This window comes from Morone saxatilis, unplaced genomic scaffold, assembly GCF_004916995.1.
Source record: "Morone saxatilis isolate NCDOM2014 unplaced genomic scaffold, NCSU_SB_2.0 Contig18, whole genome shotgun sequence".
NCBI lineage: Eukaryota > Metazoa > Chordata > Actinopteri > Moronidae > Morone > Morone saxatilis.
The window spans coordinates 15,005,757-15,024,507 of NW_023339740.1; the positions used below are offsets into that span (position 1 = coordinate 15,005,757).

The following is an 18,751-nucleotide window of genomic DNA, read 5'->3' on the forward strand; positions in this document are numbered from 1 at the left end:
GTATCAGGGTGAACAGCAAAGAAAGAATTTCATTGCACAGAGGAGCTTGATGTATTTGTTGCATATGACAATAAACATCTTGAAACTTGAATCAATTATATATTTATTGCTATACATTATTATGAGTATTGTACTTGATGATTGTTGTGGTGTTGATGATGATGATGATTATTATTATTAGTAATAGTAGTAGTAGTAGTAGTTTTTTTTTCCTTTGGTGTCATGGTTTGGAAACCTCTCAGTAAAGAAGTGAAACTCCCTCACTCAAATTGTTAAATGGTCTAGTTGGCTGACTGCTGAGGTACAGCTTAACCCAGAATCCCTGCACACAGTTACAGTGAATAACCAGCTCCGTTTTAAATAAAGGACTCCCACCCTGTAGTGAATTCCAGCTTATTCCTTCTGTATGAGGTTTATAGTCCCAAGATGTATAAAAATAGCTTTGTTCCAGAGTTTTTTGTTTTTATCTGCATCTTTATCTTATTTATTCTAGTGGTTATTTATCTTAGTGTTTTATTTATCTTAGTGTTTTATTTATTGATCTATCTTTGTAAGTCCTGATTTTTAAAGCCCGGAACACTTTTACATTTATCTTTATCCTTTATCCTGTTTGTATTATGTTTGTCTACTGTCTGAGTTGTTTGTTGTTTTTATATTTTTTTTTTGTCAAGAGGAATCTTACTGCAATCCAAATCTCCCCCTGGGTACAAATAAAGTGACCTTGAACCTTGAGGTCTATTATGTCCTACATGATTATATCCCCTTTCTATAGATTCAGTACAACACATGTTTTTTGTTTATGGTAGGAGCTGCTGTAAATGACATTGACCCATATGCAGTGGTGGAAAGAAGCATTTACTCTTAGTGCTGCACTTATGTACAAATTTAAAGGTACCATGGCTGGCACATCACCCCCCACATCACCCCAGGTTTGTTGCAATTGATTATTGATTGGTAATTAGATTAATGTTTCATGGAAATAGTGTTTTATTGTTTGAAACTGAATATAATTTGTGTTGCTTTCAATTTGTGAGTATTATTGTAATTTCGATGAAGTTCCGTATTCAGTTCAGAATTTATTTCTCAAATTCAGTTTTTACTCGGAGGCATTCATCTGGGGGTCTAATAAACTAGAAGAACTCCAATTCAATCCAACTCTTTTCAAAGGACTTCTTCAGACCGCAAGGCATTCTAGGTATGTTGGCTATGAGGATAGCTGTGTAGTTGCTCCCATTTTGTCATGGCTGACAAAACACCTGCTGCACCTCACAGGTAAACACTTTGTATCAATGTATTTAGCATTTCTTTTTTCAACTGAACTTACATCTCGTAATATGTGACCAAGATCACTTTAGTGTGTGGCAGTGTGCTACATAGCTAGACGAGCTACTAGTGAAGCTGAGTTTAAACTGAATATTGAAAAACTAAATCTGAAAACTAAATTCTGAACATAATTTCGTACTCTGATAAAAACTGAAACAAAACTCACAAGTTCAAAGTAAAATGGGTTAAATTCCAAACCATAAGATTTAATTTCAGTTTCAATTTAAAATATTGATTACAATATCCAGTTTAAACATTTAAAATGTTAAATTATTAAATTCAGATTCAATCTGTGCTGGCACTAAAATTACTCCATAGTCTGTTCTCAGTTGGTGCAGCAGTGTATTAATAACTGCAGCTCTTACTCTAATCCTGATAAGAGGCTTTCTGCACACTGCTCAGTTCCACCTCGCAGAAACCACCTCGTGCGTGTTTCCATGAAAACAGTTATACTAATACCTCACATTCATCTGACTGTTTGGCCAGTCAGTCAACAGTAAAAAACACTTTGAAAAAAACAAACAGAAAAGGTCTGAGGTTTATTTCGCTGAAAATATGATCCTCTTCTGAGAATGAAACCAGTTGTAAACATATGTCTTTTAATAGCTAACAACAGTTTTCCAAGAACAGCCACTGGTATCCGTGCCTGGTAATAATTGTGTGTGTGTTTTACCTCTTCAAAAGGAAGATGATTTAGAAAATGATTCTTCACATAAAACAAATACTAAATACACATTGTACGCTGTCTTTTATTTTATCTTTTAAACTGACTTGTCAACCACCACTGGCGCTCCAGTATTCATGTCATGTAGTATCAGCCTGACCCTAATCCTTTCACATTCATAATATTGGTAACAACATGCCATATCAACGTACCCTCAACTATTTAAATTCCTAATTATACTGTGATTGGATTTGACCAATAAAACCCAGGCATGCAGAAGGGAGATATTACAGTGACACTCAGCAGGGAGAGAACCTCTTGTGCAAAATAATGATCAAAACATGCTGTATCAAGAGAGCCACAGCACACACAAAAAAAGCTAAACAAACAAAAAAAAAGGATGCAAATACACCTTTAAGAGATTTGTGATAACTGTAATGGTGCCCAACGGTTGCAAGCGTCACGTGAGATTACTGTTGGCTTGGCCATGGTTCATCAGGTTCATTGATTTCATAAAGAGTGAATAAACATTGCTTTGTCCAGCACTCAACACAAACCTCAGGTCCTTTGGCACCCTCACAATGAGCTCCAGAATAAACAAAAACAGAGATGAAAAAAATGAAAATCCAAAGTATTTCTAATGTTATCTCTGCTGGAACAACAAAGCAAACAATAGCTGCTCTTTTTACAGATTTATTATTGATAAGTTTGGGTTGTCTTTGGGACCACTGGTCTAAAACGTGCAAACAAATCCATATGACTCTTCTTACTGGTGGAAAATGGAGCCAATGAAGGGGGAAAAAAACTCACATAGGGCATTGTAGAACTAAAATAATGTACAGTAGTGTAAACATATAAAAACAATAACAATGTTTTTTTTGGAGAACAACAGTAGTGCTGTAGCAAGACTGAGCTTATTCATGGGCAGTGAGGTCACACTGAGGTTTATTGTACATGAAGTATTTCAGTTTTTATCCCTCTGGGCTGCTGTCTGTTGCCTGCTGTGTCCAACTGTCCCAGATTCACAGTGTGTGCTCATGGAGTGTGACCCTGACCCACGTTCCTGTCTCTGTGTCCTGTACCCGAGGGACAGGGACCCTCATATGTGGAAGGGGTAGTCCTGCATGTAGCGCAGCAGAGGCTTTGGGAGTGGCAGCTGGTCGGGGGAGTCGGTGAATCTGTTGACTGTGAGGCGCGTCAGGTGCTGCAATGAAGGGAAGGCCTCTGGTTTGTGCAGGGGGTGTATCAGCTTCAGAGGCATGCCGCTGTCCTTAACTGCGTGCTTGGCAGGGTCGGGCTTTGTTTTTGGATGGATGTCCTTAGATGCCTGGCCCTGCGGCGTGTCGCCTGAGCCCATGTAGTGCTGTATGAGGCTGAGAACATCTGGGAAGGACTGCAGGTGAAGCAGGCTGGGGGAAATAGAGTCTAGCCTGAAAGAGCCCCTGCTGTACTCTATGCGCACACTGGTAGGTCCACAGCGGGTCTTCACTGACAGGGCCAGCATGTACTGAGGATGACTGCTGTCCCGCATCAGAAATGTGCCTTCAGTCTGTTTTAAGAGAGCTTCGCGAGCTTCAACCGCGGAGATGGAACCCCAGTACCAGCCTGCAGATGGTTTGGATATCAGTTTTAATTTTAATTTTTGATTTAGTTTTGGTGATGATACAAATTGTGTTACTGGAAGGGTTAAGTTTGATTCCTAAAGTCCCTCCAATTCTTTCCACAATACCATAACAAATAATACTAATATGAGATGGACTCAAAACAAAAGGTCAGATGTTGTATTTTAATGAAATAAAATGTGAAGTCAAAATCAGGGAGACTGCTTGCGTACCTGAGGTCTGTAGATACTGGAAGGTGGTGGCGATGCAGCGCAGGTCCTCTGCTGGCTCCCAGGGTGGAGGAGAGGGATGTGGACAGCATGAACCTCTGTGCTCCTCGTGATGGGAAACAGCTACAGCCCGGGCAACCATTTCTGACTGACGGCAGCCCTGTTAACATAGTGAATATCAACAGAATAAATAAGAACAAACATAATAATTTACTTACTTTACAAGCTTTTATTGTATTCTGTTCCAAAATCTCTGTCAGGTTAAGTAAGTAATACAAGTGTACATCTCAGTTTGTAAATGTGTGTCCTGGGTGCACAATTTTAATTGAGATATGAAACAAATATTAACTAACCAACCATACAGCAGCACAAGGACAGATAAAAGTACAGATAAATATAGAACTTAACAAACAAACAATTAAAGAAACAGAGTATTAAAACTCAAATTTACAAAACCAATTAAACCAGCACAGAACAATATATATAGCTGTTTAAGTCAAATGTTTAGTTCCTGTGGCTACTGTGTATTTACTGTGTACAACACAGAATTTAAAAACTAAAATAAGATGAGATAAACCTTTATTGATCCCTAGAGGGAAAGTTCACATGTTAAGCACAGAATAAGTACAGGTAAATAGAAAAAACGTGAAAAATCAATTATTTGAAATATATAAAATAAACGATAAAATAAAAATAAGAAATAAAAGTCGAGACTACACAAGAGCAATTTAACTAAAGATACAAAGTAAGCAGTATACAAGCAGTACCCACGTTGCCCTAATGGTAGGCCTACAGTACACAGTGTGACGGTAAGATAACTCATTAATATATCTATATAGATATAAATATAAACATATATAAAAGCCAATGCTTGCGGTCTTATAATCATTCATGCATTAGAATTATTTATAGCCTATATCCACAAGAAAATGTTAGTAAAGTATAGCAGTGTTAGAATTAAGCAGATGATAAGAAAAAAATAAAACATGTATGTGATTCTTTAAAATGATCTTACCTGATATTGAAAAAAGAAATCATAGGGATCGCGACCAGCTTGAAAAATAAAAACAGCCCAGGGAAATAATAATTCAGCAGTTTCTCACAGTGAATAATGAAGTGTCTCAGTCGACTATAGCGAAGAAGAAAGCATTTCTTCTAATACAAGATTTGTTGTTGTCATAAAAAAATAAAGGAATAACAAACATCCGAGTGAGAGTGTGAGACTGAAGCGGAGTGAAGCTCTTTATTCAGTAAACTGCGGGACAGAAAACAGCTCAGTTCAGTTTGGACTAACGGAGGTTCCAGGAATCGGTTTCCGAGAAAGGTTTTGTGTTTCAGCGCCCGCAGTGAGAGACAAGCTGCTGCCAGCCTCACTGCGCCCCGTAAACACACACACACACACACACACACGCACACACACACACACACACACACAACAACACACACACACACACACACACACACACACACCGGTTCCGCTACGGCCTTCAAAATAAAGTGCAACGACGGCGCTCTCTGTGAAGAAGAGCTCAGACTTTGTGACTTACAGAGCAGGATGGAGATGTGATGTAAAAATGGAGCACATGCTGTGAGAAATTATTTAAACGTTTGTAAATACAGAAATTAGGCCATGAGGTCATGAGTCCAAGCCCTCCACCGCAACCCGAGCCAACTAAAACCTTTTGAGTCTGTGCAGTTCTTTTGATTATTTGGACTTTGCCTGTTTTATTTCACAATGTCACTTCTCATCACACATTTTGAAATAAAAACTACTGGAGTTAAATAAAAAAATGACTTGGCTGGGTTATTAGTAAAAGAAGCATGATGCAACATTGCATGATAATTAATTCAGTTCTCACATTTTATTGACTTATTTCATCATTGTATGGTTAAAAGCTCAGTTGGCAGTTTAACAGAATCAGAAATACTTTATTCATGGGAAGTTGTTTGTTACAAGCTGTTCTACATGTTTAAAAAAATAAATAATCTTATATTATCTAACACAATATACAGAAAAGAAATGTATGTATAGGTATGTACATATAAGTAAAAATAAAAATGAAAATATAAATATAATAAGTTCTCAAGCTTTTATGTTGAAGAGAAACAGCAGAACCTCCGATAATGTTTGAGTTGCCTCTGGCTGTCTTGATGTAGCTGCAGGCAATAGTCTGTTTAATGCTGCATTTGTGTCCAATGGAAATACTGCTTTTCAACCTCTACATGTCTGTATAACAGAGTGTGTAACACTTGTATGGTTTCAACATTACAGAGATTTCTGACTATATATATATATATATATATATATATATGTATATATATGTATATATGTTATATGTAGTTTAATTTCAGTTCACTTGCACTGAGTAGAATTTGGTTGATATTGGACAGTAAAGCAAACACTGTAATACATTAACACCCAATCCCTGTTTTTATTCCTTTACTAATCCTCCCCATCACGCTTTGAACAATAACCTCTCAGCCAATGATTTTTTCTTGTTGTATTATCTGGGAGAAAATTGCCTGTGTGGTGAAAATGGTTGACCTGATTTCCTGGAATCTAACTGAACTGGGTCATGTCAGAAGTCAGAGTCAGAGTTCATTATCACCCACCCCACAGTTCCCATGAACAATGATAATGAACAGCTTGAACGCCGCCATTCAGCTCTGAACCGTTTCCAAGAAACAAAATCAACCGTCTTTCTCATGAGGTATGAAAGCAGCAGAACTGCACGGCTGAAGGGTTCTGAGTAAACGCCTTCCTGGAAAACACACAACAAACTGACCTCTGCTGCTGAGCCCTGATCCCTGCTGCCGCTACTGGCCACACACACACACACACACACACACAGTCACAGAGAGAGAAACAACACTAGAAAATAAAGAAAATATTTTATTGTAGGACCATGTAAAACAACAGCCTTCAGTTGAGTGTAGTCAAACTTTGCTCAGGTGACTGCAGAAGGCAAAGGCAACAGTGAGTGTGATGTGGATGAATTTGCATGTGGTTAAGAGTGAACCATGGGTACAGCCTAGACTGAGGCAATATAAATGATAATCCACCCTAAAGCAGACATTTACAAGCCATTTTCCAATTATTGTGAATAGCTGAATCAGTATAAGTGAAGGGATAAAAAAACAGTGAGAATCATTTCCTGAAGTCGACAGCAGAGACAGGAGAAGGCAACTGAGATGGGAAATGTTGCCTTCAACTTGGACAGTAATTGGCAAATGAAAAATAATACAATTATATATATAAAAAGCATTTTAACCCTTTAACATCCAAGCCTCTGCCGGTTGCCTGGCAACCCGGATTACCACCTGTAAACTGCTTTGTTGTTTTTACACGTTGGTTTTTGTGCGGATTAAACAAATGAGATATAAAGTGTTAGTTAGTGAGCTTTAGAAGTGTTTCTAGGCAGATTTACATGAAAGTGGTGTCAATATTCTCATCTAACTCTCAGGTGGAAAACTAATAATTGTATTTCCCCAAATGCCCCCACTGTCTGACAGTGTCATACTTGTTGTGTACCAGCTTGTTTAAACTCTTTATTAAAGGAAATTATTGAAAACATACCTAAGACTTCATGTTTTTATGGCTTTCACCATTGTATAAAATGTAAATGTTATATATATTTTGTGCATTGTTTTATAATGTAGCCAGAAGTTTCTTTTTTTTTTACACTGGTGCCACTGAGTTACACATCAAGTCTTTGGAAATGTAGAGGTCAGGTTAGGACAGGGAAATATGTTTATAAAAATACATTGTTATTTTAACTGTACTTTTTAAAATATTTTAATATTTTGGATTGCAGGTTAGTTTCATGTTTGGCTTCTTTTTTGTTTCTTTTTCTTCTAACGTCTCGGGACCGTGTTTGAAATACAGTTTTTTTTTTTCGCTTTAACATGTTATCCTTTGGATTTTTTTCCTTTTTTTCCTGTTTCCAATAATCCTTAAATAAAATCAATCGATCAATACCCATTTCCCCAAAATTCCTCCAGACATATTTGGTATCTAGAACATTTTTGATCTCCACTATAATTGAAAATAAAGTTTGTTTTGAAAAGTTTGGCTGCACAATAGTTTGTGTTTGTATTGTGACACACTGGTGCAACAGTAGGGTTTAAGAGGAATAACAACTTAATCTCACAGGTTTTCATGTAAATCAAAATGTAATTTAATTTAAATAAACCAAAAGATGTGTTCACATATCAGCCAATTAGACTACCAACAGTGTTCTTGTTTACATCTTTCATCAAAGGAAAATATGAATGAATTCTGCTTTATGGTGGATCTATTTTCTCCTGTTTCCAGTGTGAAATGAATGTCCACCACTAAAAAGAAGAAATGGCTAGAAACTAAACAGTCAAATAACAAGTCAATTCATAGATATCGTGTTGGTTTGTGTGTGTGTGTGTGTAATGTCTTATGTGAGTGTATAATGTCTAACTTTCTTCCCCGTTCTCCCCTGCACCCTTGATGAGACGTTTGTTGCCCCTCTTCCCTCCCGGTCCGCGGGGCTTGGCAAAGACCTGCTTTAAGGTGTGCTCCATCGGGTGGACCTCTTCATACAGGAAGTCTTCTGTCAGGCCGTCGCCACTGTCTATCTCCATCTACACACACAGAATAATACACAGATTAATGGATACTCTTTTTAGTAACCACAGAACTAAAACATTCATTATCATCCTAACAGTTTAGAGACAAATGATGGTGGCCTTATTTACTGTTTACCTCTACAGAGATATATTCCAGATTGTGTCTGATTGTTATTTTATTTGTGGGCCATCTGGGTGATCTGTACCTTTTTGGTGACCTCCAGCTGGTAGTCTCTCTCCACCTCATCCAGTAGCCTGTTCTTACAGCTGGAATACAGCATCCGTTCTTTGATACTACAGGTGTATCCAGGCATTGAATATATGAACACTGCAAGAGATAAATAAAGTCGTCACTTAAGGAGCGGATATTTGTTGCGTCACTGGATCGGATCTTCTTTAAAAAAAACTGGACAGAGTACTAGAACATCCTAAACTAATATAAGTACAAGTGCTATCACGTTAGTTGTGTTGAAAGTTGAGTTGAAAACTAGTCAACAGTATCTGTTTTTAAACTAATCTCTGAGTAACATTTGGTTGACCACATGTGTGTCTATAGTGTCTGATATCTGAAGTAAAATTCTTTTGAGCCACTTGGGGGGCAGTGGAACAAGCTAAAAACATAATATTGACATATTGTCCCCTAATAAAGATGATATGTTTAACATGTTATTAAACAGTTCTTTATTATTTGTACAGCCTGCACATATGGAGTAACATTATCATTAATTTGGAGTTGAGTCCCTGGCCAAATGTATGTTCAATATTCACTCTCTTTGTAGCTGTGCTTTGGTCTCCACCAACTTCCTCTCTTTAGTTACTAGATGTTCCATTATGTTTTCCAGCTAATGGCTAACCATCTCTGTCTGCTGTTTAGGGCTAAGGAGGTAGTGTACAGTGGACTCATCACTGAGAACAGCTGCCCGCTGCAGCTGGAAATGAGGTTGATGAGGTGAACAGTAAAGCCTAGACCAAAACAATGAGCTGAAAGACGCTAAAACACTCCATAGAGGGAAACTGCAAATATACATTTCTACGAGCGACCCCTTTCATGTTACATATTTGATAATTTGATCATTTGATTCATTGATAATATGTGAATATACTGATAAGTGAGGACGAGTGAGGACTTATTCTAGAAGTAACATCCCGAGAAAAAAAAGGTTTTAATAAAAACAAATTCAATTGGATTCCCTTCAGTTTCTTGAAAATAAAAAGCTAAATTATATTAATTTATATTATGCTGAAGTACAATGAGACTGTGTTCTGACCCAGTGCCTCCTGCAGCTGGCCCTGGTGGGAATGTTTGAAGATGAAGAAGTGGTATCTGGGTGAATCTGTGGGAATCCTGTAGGGAAGCTCGTGGATCTCTGTAGGTTTGGTGTGAACCAGCTCAATGGTCTCTTTCTCTACATCCAGCCTCTGCAACATAACACACACAAACAAGCTTTGTTCAGGGGTCAAGTCATGCACAGCTAATCTCGCTGACAAACAGTGGCACACAGTTTTTAAAATAAAAACAAAGATCCTGACAGCTTGTTTTGGTTCACAGGAAATAAGTTACATGTTGCATTCTGTGTAATAAACAGATTCAGATAAAGGTTTTCAGTCTCACCAGCTGTATGTAGTTGATACGTCTCTGCTTGAGTTGCTGCAGAGCTCGTTTGGCCTCTTCTTGTAACGGGAATGCAAGACCTTGAAGAGTCTGCGCCCTTTTGTCCAAGCCAAACTCCATTGTAACCTGCAAGATAAAAAAAAACCCACAGACATCTCAGTGCTGATGTTTCCCAACACATGACAGGAAATAAAATGCCAGTGAGTCAAAGAGATTTTAACAAACCCTTGCTCGCGCTGTTGGAGTCCCAATTCGTCTACGTTCATCCTGTGGACAGAAGAGACAGTTTCTGAATCTGTCCTCCTTTCTCTTCTTCATGCACACACAGTTGAATTTGTGTTATGAAGAAAAGCTTACATACCCATACAACTTTATCCTGCAGGGAAAAAGCAGAAGCAAACAAGATTGAATGTACACAATGTACTTACATTCAGTATGTGCTTTAGTTTGTACTGTTTGAACTTTACCTCTGTGACTTTAATTTGTTGTAATTCCTGCTCGGCTGCTGTGAGAGGAGCCGGGGAGGAGCAGGAGGACATGTGTCGCAGGTATCCCTGGAAGCACAGGTCGTCCTGCAAACAGGAACACAAACAGGGTGATTCCTCGCTGGAGATTCACTGATCAGCTGTCAGGCTGGAGGGATTTTACTAACCTCGACTGTGCCAAATATTTCATCTTTGATGTGACCTCCTCCGAACTCTTTCTTCAGTGTGGCACGGGTGGCTGCATACACCATCTTCTGCCTCACCTAACAGGTGCCCAGACAGATGAGAGGATATAATGAATATTAGCCATGGTTATGGTTGTTTCTACAGAGCATTGGCATTCAGGAAAATGTAAGTTTTGGTAGGAATTTTAATTTAAATGTGGAATAATGTAATTATAGAACACATATGTACACACATCTATTGCCTGTATTTCCTCTAATCTGTACTGCGGTATATATTTTTGTACTGTGTGATTATTTATTTTTACACCAGGCCAGCACTTCCGGCTGTGACCTGTGCAATGTTCCTTATCTATCACATCTGTATATAAAAAGCTGTATATAGTGTACATATAACTCTAATTCTATTTTCATTATATGTTGTTTTTCTATTCTGTTTTTTCAGGTAATGAGTATTCTCTTATCTGTTGTGTTGTATCTGGAGCTGCTGTAGCGAGTGACTTCCCCAGTTTGGGATCACTAAAGTCTGTTTTATCTTACCTTATCTTATCTTTTCTTATATGTTGTATGTGTTTAAGGCACGTGTTGTGTAATATAATAGAAACAATAAATATAATTTAAATATGTTTTCAATAGTGATCACAATTTTTCAATAATAACAATTAAACTCTAAGCCTAAACCTGTGTTTAAATAATTTTTTGACTAGAAAAATAACTTTCAAAAGTTATCTTAGTTTAAGTTTTATGGTAGTTTTCCAGAAAAGTTTAATTTAGTTCAGTTTAGTCCTGCTTATTTCCCTTTTTCAGCTCATAACAATGTTTACCGACATGTAGTTTTGGTTTAATTATTTATTACAATAATTTGAATGACTACATTTGAAACTATGGCTGAACAGTGACATCATCACTCCAGACATACTGGCGACTGGTCAGGTGACCAGGCGATGAAGATCCACTCGTATCCCTGTGCATTCTGGGAGTCCAGACGGTAGAGGATGTAGCAGGGTTCCTGAGGCGTGAGCAGAGGAAGCAGGAACTGATCGTAATCCTTGTCCCAGCTCTGTACTGGCTCTCTGAACCAGTCTAGCACCAACTCCTCTGCAAACAAAAATGCATCAGCTCAACTCATCTTGGGATTTAGAACTAAAAGTTTACTTGTGTCAAATCTTCCTGAATACAAGAAGCATCTCATGTTTACCATTTCTGATGACTATCTTCATTATTCTGATGGCACCTCCCCTCGCTCGGGCCAGAAACTCCTTCAGCTCAGATGTTGCTAAAGTAACCAGATATAAGGCAGATAAGTCAAAACTGAGGATGGGGGGGGGGGTTGAAAGCAAGTGAGACAGAGTTGGGTAGGTAAGAACCTGAGACTCCACTTCAGGGAGAAAATTTGATCCACTGCCAGGCAGTCACGGTATCACCTAAAGTGACTCAGACACGGGACATATGAACCAAAGAGCCACTAAGAAAATTTAGTCTGAGGGATAAAACAACCTCAACTTTCCCCCAATTTCCACACCCACTAATGTTTGTTTGGAAGTGAAAACTCGATTCAGGTATTTATTGCACTCCCTGTCTTCTCTCTCACCATGGTTACCAAACACAGCGGTCTCATAAATGATGTAAGACCAGGTGAGAAAGGTGAGAGAGGTTCGCTTCTGCCAACCCGTCCCCCTACGCTCCAATTACCAAATGCCATAACACACGTATAGGTGGCTCTTAAACTATCCATAAATGTTTGTAGGTGCTACATATCATGATTGTAAGTATCACAACAGAAGACAGACATTTTAACTGGCAATCAGTAGTAGACATTATAATTATATATGTAGCCTTTACAGTCCACGATTATTTATATACACACAAGGAACCGCTTTAAGGTTTTTAAAGTCAATTAAATACTGAGGATATCAGTGTATGACGTATATGTCAGACAGCTCAAACGCTAAAAAGTCAAAAAAGATTAAAAGAATTTTAGGAGACAATTAGATTTATACACATAAACACCCTGATTTAAGAAAGATTACAGAGTTCTTCTTTAAAAAATGTTACGTACCGTTAATTCCAGTTTGGTGTGACATCTTTTGGCAGTCGCTTCACACTCCTCTCATGCAAGAAGGACCAGGTCCAGGTCTCTGTGTCCTCGCTCTTCTTGCTCAGCAGGTAGGCTGCCTCTACACTGATGGCAGACAGATGTACCCAAGCGCACCAGTGACATAAACGCCTTGAGGGTGACTTGGGAGATTCCTAACACTTGAAATACAATCTGCGGAACTGTGGCTGATGAGTAATAACGTGCCTGTCAGTGGATATGCCACCCTAACCACTGATCTAAAACTCTTTGCGTATCGATGACCACAACTTTAAAAGTCTCGGTGGGGGAGCATCTCCCAGGTCACATAATGTCCTGTACTGTGAGGGGGGAGACAAGCTAGGTAGAAATCCAGCGTGCATTGCATCAGTGGTCAGTGTTTTCAGATGCTGTTAGTGCGCCACATGTAACAACATTTTATCAGTCATTCACATTGAATGGCCGATCAGCTCAGGCATGATCTCAAATTCTAGTCCCCTGGTCACAGAAATGTGACACCAAGCAAGAATCTGACATTGTTCAATGGACCAGGAGTGAGGGGGTTTCATGTATTGGTGGTCAGTACCTTTTTATTGGCAAAGTTACCTTCAATAGTAAATGAAAAAGTGAGACTACGGTCAGTACCTCTGCACGCTATCAAAATATGAGAATGTGAGGTTTCTTATGGCCACATATAAACACATTTAAACACATTTAATTCCAAAGTGTGAGGTAAAGAGCTCCAGATGAGTTGGCTCCTGTACAGTAGGTACTGAGGGATCCATTACTGTTGACTAAGAAAAACAAACTCATCAGTACAGTGTGTACAGTAAGTATAGTAGAGGAGAGCGAGCGAGCGTTAAGTTGGTAAGAGTGTGAGTGACAAATGTTTAAACTATCACATCTTATTTCTACGTCTCTTCTTCCACACGTTTACACACACACACACACACACACACACATAGGGTAGGAGGTGAGAGAAAGATAAGTGTGTACCTGCGAGGTTATTTGTGATGGGATCATCCATTATTCACTCAGTGGTGAGTACACAACCCAAGCATCTATACATTATTCAACAGAACCCCCCCCCCCCCCCCCCTCTACTTTAGGAAGACACACTTAATGTGCACGAAAAAACAAAACAAACACCGGTTCATCAAATTGATTAAAACTGCCTGCGTTTATCTCACGCTTGCATGTGTGTTCACAGACTGGTTTACTGACTGAATGAACTGCTGTTAAGTGAGCTCATGGGAGCGTTGTTGTTATGAGAACCACAGACACACTAATCCTTTAATTAATTGTCTAAAAAAAGACACATTTGTAAGGACTGTGTCATTCACTGTTTAAGGCTGTAATTACTCATATACAAAGAGCAACCTATAGAATCATTCATCAGTGTGTTGTACTGGAAAGTGTGAACAATCTACATTTTCTTAGTAAATGTGCCCATTATTATTCACTATATAAAGCTCAAACAATCAATTGATTAGTCAATTGATAGAAAATAAAAATGTAAGCAAAAATGTCCTAATCTTACCTAATGACAGCTTCTGAATTATAATTTGCTGCTTTTCTTTGTCTTATGTGATAATAAATTAAATATATTTGGGTTTTGGACAGTTGGCAAGATAAAGCAGGCGATGGGAAGAAGTCACTTTGGTCACATTTTATACAACCTATATTATAGAGACCAAAGGATAAATCGAAAAGAATCATTTTGAATCGATAACGTAATAAATCATTCGTTAAAGCGCTAGTACTGTATATCAAGATTCATCTGATGTATGATAAAAGTAAGAATGTCAAAAGAAGAAACAAACATGAGCTCTTATTTTCATCTAAAAACACTTTATTAACAATATTAAAATGATAAAAACATTGATTATTAATCAATTCAATTACAATTGAATCACACGATCTTGAGATATAAGGTAAAAAAATATTGACCCGATGTTTTGTACCTGAATTTAAACAGGAGGTATGTAGGATTTAGTAACAGCTTCATCAATCCTTTCAAAAGTTTGAAAATACTGCAGGTAAAAAGTAACAGTAACAGTTTATCTTCCATTAAACCATCAGTTCCACAAGGTTCTTATCAGGACAAGAGAGGCTAACACACGAAGGTATCCTACATCACTGTATGATTGTGACGTGTTTTACAACGAGGACTAACTGTGGCAACGTCCTGCTAAACGTCATCAACACACGGAAGCCAAAAAGTCTGTTAAGAGAAGAGAAGAACAAATTACAAATGATCACTCTGCTTGTATCAGTTTGTCCAGCAGCAAACGTCGATGTGATAAGTTTGATCTCACCATGTTAGTGCAGGCGCTAGCGAACGTCATGTATCTGGGGTTAAACTGCAGTGTGTTGATTGGCCCCGGATGTTTCCCATCCAGCACGGCCACCTTCATCCCGCTCTCAGTGCCCCAAACATGGACTCTCCCGTCCTCTGAGCCTACAAAACAAGACATGTTTTAAACACACAGCTTACAGGAAGAGGCCCAAATATAAATGGTGGTGTTTAGTCTCACCGATCATGACAAACTGCGAGTCGGGAGTGAAACAGGCTTCCAGGGAGATGCCTTTACTGTTGTTGTAGCCCTTGATATTAGCAAAGGGAACACCACATTGAGCTGCTTCAAAGCAATCATAAACAGACTGATTTAATTCAGTAGGTGTGTGACAATGTGTATGTCTCTTACAGAAAAAGTGTGCAGCACAGATCCATTGAAGGCATTCAGGACGCGAATCATCCCTCCATTGGTGGAGATGAGAATCTGTTTCCCATCGTTACTGAATTTGAGTCCAGTCCAGTCACACATACGATTAAACCTCGTCTCAAAGGAGGCAAAGGGACCCTTTACACAGAAATATTACATACATTAAAAATACAGAGAAAATAATTAACCAGGTGTATAAAGGTCAACACCTCCATGCATACAAAAGTACAATTATAGAAATATTATCACTATCAGAATATGGCCAAGTGCAATATCCAGATGTGAGGAAACATGTTTGTTTGCTACAGATTTTAATAGTTTTTTTTATTAAAAATGTAAATTGTGTTACAAAATTAATAATTCCTACTGATCATGAAACATCGTAGTATCAAAATATTCGCAATATGACGTTTTTACCACGTCGTGCAGTCTATGAACGTACTCACACAAACCACTAACACACTAATTTGCATTTTACCTTGTCAAAAGCACGAAGGTCGTATAATTTAATGGCCTGTGATTCCACCCCTGCTGCAAATATCAGCCCGTCGGGGTCAAAGGAACATACAGGTTTCCCCAGTGGATTAGTCAAACCCTGAAACACAAATACACACAAATAAATCCAAAGAAAAAGAGGCAACAAACAACAGGAAGTCTGGATTTCCTCACCATATTTCAGGCTTACTGATTAATGACTGGTGTTTGTGTCATGCATCGTTCATATTACAGTCTCTCCTTCCATTTAGTCTTTGTTTATAGTATAATATTTTACAATATTGGGTTTTAGCTACTGTTTGTTGGTCCAGTTTTACATGTGAGAGGGAAGATCCAAGTGCAGCCGTGGTTCCTATAGGAGGTCTGGGGACACCCAGTGGTCACAGGACAAACGTTTATTAAAAGGGGGGTCGGTAACTACTGATACCCTGATGTGCAGTAATCTGGGATGTCCTGATCTAGTGCTACATTTTGTAGCAGCAGCTGTAATTACACATTTGAGTAACTGCCCACAGACAACGGAGGAAGTGTCATTTTCCAGCCTGTTCACAGACTACTCACTTGACAGTTTTGAGAGCGCAGGTCCCAGATCCGGATCGTCTTATCCAGAGAGCCGGAGATAAACGTGTCATCCACTGGTGACATGGAGAGAGCAATGACTCTGGAAAAACATCAAAATTACCTTCAACCATTAAGGAATTAAACTTATTTTTAGATAAGGTAAAATAAGGCAAGAAAAGACCAGATAAGAAAGTAAAACTTACTTTGTGTATTTCTGAAACACTGAGCATAAGTATGAATATATTTTTACCATACCTTTATCAACATTAGGATATAATAATGTATAGATAACAGATGCATTAAAATATGTAGCGAACATCAAAGATTTTTTTGTTGTTGAGCACGTTGTAGCTTTCTCATTTTATTTTGATTAAAGGGCAACTTGGGTTGGAATAAGTTTGTAGCTATTTCTCCACCCAGCAACCTGACAAGGGTTGTATTTACTTTGTTCTCATCTTCTTGGGAAGAAATCCACTTTTAAAGGTTTACATCCATTTCATCTGTGGAGGTGGATGCTTTTACTCACCTTGCAGTGTGACCGGGGAAATACCGGATGTACTTGTTGTCAGTGAGTGACAGGTATCGGATGGTATCTACAAGACACAAAATCACACTTAAGTTTTGAAAACTGAGTAGAAGATGCATTTAAATGATATGTAATATGTTGTTTTGGTGCTTTGTGCCAACAGCTGACTGTCAGTCTATTGAGTTATTTACCATCTAGCTTGTTGGAGCTGTAGACTACAGTCTGTGCATCTCCATGTGTGTAGCGGATGAGGTCTACTCCATACTTCTTGCTGAACAGGGTCCTTTTAGGCCTGAGAAAGGACAGAACATTTAAAAATGTCAATCAATGATGAACCACAGTGAACATCCTCCAGTGACAGAGTCCACACAGTATGGAAACCATTATTTATTATTGATTTTCACATTATTGAGGCATAAATAGATTACAGTTTTAATCACTCAGTTCCCACTTGTTTGTTTTTTTAAATGTAATGTTGTCCACTTACTTTCCTTCCCGGATGTCATATAACACAATACAGTCATCGTCGCTGCTTGATATCGCATTTTCCCCATTTGGGCTGAAGTCCACACAGTTTACTTTCTGGGAGTTTTCTCGATATGTCCTTGCAACCCTGAAACTTCGCAACACGCTGTCTGTGATCTTCATGTCTGCAGCCTGTGTGTTTTTTTATTTCATGCAGACATATACCATGTAAAAACCCCAAAGGTTGCCCCTCCCTCTGCTTCCAGGTTTAATGAAGCCTGCTCGAACATCGCATGAACAACATCCTTTAAAACGTCCAAATAAACGCTCACATTTTCAGAACATCGACAATAAAAATAAAAAGCGGTTTTGTTTATTCACAACATCCAACCATAGGCTCATTCGGTTTGTACCTCAACATCTACCGGGCGAGCGGTGCTTTAAAGATCACTATAACATCCAGTGGCTTCAAGTAGACCGGGCAGTGGCGGTGTTAGAAACGAGCATACCTATTGTCAGACACAGGAGATTACGACACACCGCCACAGGAAGTTATTGCTGCCCGCACAGTCCAGTGTTTTTAATAGACAACAGCTTTGAAAGTCACATGCTTGGGGATTATTTTTTGTTGTTAAATCGCATTTTTTGAAGCGTCCTGACAAATTAGTTAAAATGGCAGCTCATTTGTTGTTAATGTTTATTCCAGCCACCAGAAGTCAAAAATACCACCTATGTGACTGAACGAGTATCCGTTTAATCAAAATCACTTCTACAACTAAAGTATTGGATTTTTTGTATTTTCTTGCTTTTTTAGTTCAAGTCGAAAATGAAGTTTGTACGCTTTTATTCTGAAAGGCGTGGCCCGGAAGTAGTTTAACGGCGCACACATGTCCTCTGGAGTTTGTGTTTATATCTCCACGTTCATGTGAACTGTCCACCAGACTACACACCACAATGAACAGCTGCGGGAGGAGAGTCTGCACTGACTGGAAAACCGGCCTGAACGCAGTCCTTTCTCGGGTCAGACAGCGGGCGAACTGCCGCCGGTGTCCGGAGGCAGCAGCATCCCTCAGCCGGAGCCTGACCACCAAGACTGAACACAGTCCAGCCTCCGACACCAGAGAGAAACCGCGGCTGAAAGCGATCGACCTGGCCCGGAAGGTCCAACAGGAGAGGCCGAAGCCCCGGGCGGCGGCGGCGGCGGCCAC

The 18,751-nt window shown here is 38.9% G+C and overlaps 3 protein-coding genes across 4 annotated transcripts in view; 1 reads left to right on the forward strand and 2 right to left on the reverse strand.

Moving 5' to 3' along the window:
- Positions 1-1,843: 1,843 nt before the first annotated feature.
- Positions 1,844-5,130, reverse strand: LOC118327918 (cytokine-inducible SH2-containing protein-like). The gene is made up of 3 exons (XM_035661449.1): positions 4,834-5,130; positions 3,822-3,978; positions 1,844-3,592 (listed from the first exon to the last, which is right to left on the reverse strand). Exons 2-3 carry the CDS (start codon positions 3,958-3,960, stop codon positions 3,087-3,089), a joined length of 645 nt encoding a protein of 214 aa, XP_035517342.1. The 5' UTR covers positions 3,961-3,978; positions 4,834-5,130; the 3' UTR covers positions 1,844-3,086.
- A 2,607-nt stretch (positions 5,131-7,737) lies between these two features.
- On the reverse strand, positions 7,738-17,998 carry LOC118327907 (WD repeat-containing protein 82-like). 2 transcript variants are annotated; one of them, XM_035661431.1, is made up of 17 exons: positions 17,566-17,998; positions 17,270-17,370; positions 17,079-17,145; positions 16,553-16,652; positions 15,975-16,091; positions 15,479-15,634; positions 15,308-15,377; positions 15,089-15,231; positions 11,616-11,789; positions 10,682-10,777; positions 10,497-10,601; positions 10,391-10,405; positions 10,255-10,296; positions 10,030-10,155; positions 9,686-9,836; positions 8,624-8,745; positions 7,738-8,432 (listed from the first exon to the last, which is right to left on the reverse strand). In XM_035661431.1, exons 1-17 carry the CDS (start codon positions 17,724-17,726, stop codon positions 8,265-8,267), a joined length of 1,914 nt encoding a protein of 637 aa, XP_035517324.1. In that variant the 5' UTR covers positions 17,727-17,998; the 3' UTR covers positions 7,738-8,264. The 2 variants fall into 2 exon arrangements, with proteins under 2 accessions (XP_035517324.1, XP_035517323.1); XM_035661430.1 differs by lacking the exons at positions 7,738-8,432; positions 8,624-8,745; positions 9,686-9,836; ... (4 more) ...; positions 10,682-10,777; positions 11,616-11,789 and adding an exon at positions 14,605-14,994 and having other exon boundaries at positions 17,566-17,965.
- A 151-nt stretch (positions 17,999-18,149) lies between these two features.
- Positions 18,150-18,751, forward strand: part of LOC118327901 (mitochondrial RNA pseudouridine synthase rpusd4-like) — a 3,709-nt gene continuing 3,107 nt past the window's right edge. Inside the window, exon 1 of the mRNA XM_035661423.1 lies at positions 18,150-18,725. Within this exon, the coding sequence (XP_035517316.1) occupies positions 18,498-18,725 (228 nt within the window). The 5' untranslated portion in view covers positions 18,150-18,497. The remainder of the gene's footprint in view (positions 18,726-18,751) is intronic.

What these genes read in the sequence shown, in the direction of transcription:
- LOC118327907 (XM_035661431.1), bottom strand. Translation starts at nt 17,726, where the DNA reads ATGAAGATCACAGACAGCGTGTTGCGAAGTTTCAGGGTTGCAAGGACA. An exon ending in ACCTTCGTGCTTTTGACAAG is followed by an intron (nt 15,635 to 15,974) that starts GTAAAATGCAAA and finishes TTCTGTGTAAAG; the next exon opens with GGTCCCTTTGCCTCCTTTGA. An exon ending in GGTCACCTGACCAGTCGCCA is followed by an intron (nt 10,778 to 11,615) that starts GTATGTCTGGAG and finishes GGCACCTGTTAG; the next exon opens with GTGAGGCAGAAGATGGTGTA.
- LOC118327918 (XM_035661449.1), bottom strand. Translation starts at nt 3,960, where the DNA reads ATGGTTGCCCGGGCTGTAGCTGTTTCCCATCACGAGGAGCACAGAGGT. An exon ending in CCAGTATCTACAGACCTCAG is followed by an intron (nt 3,593 to 3,821) that starts GTACGCAAGCAG and finishes AACCATCTGCAG; the next exon opens with GCTGGTACTGGGGTTCCATC.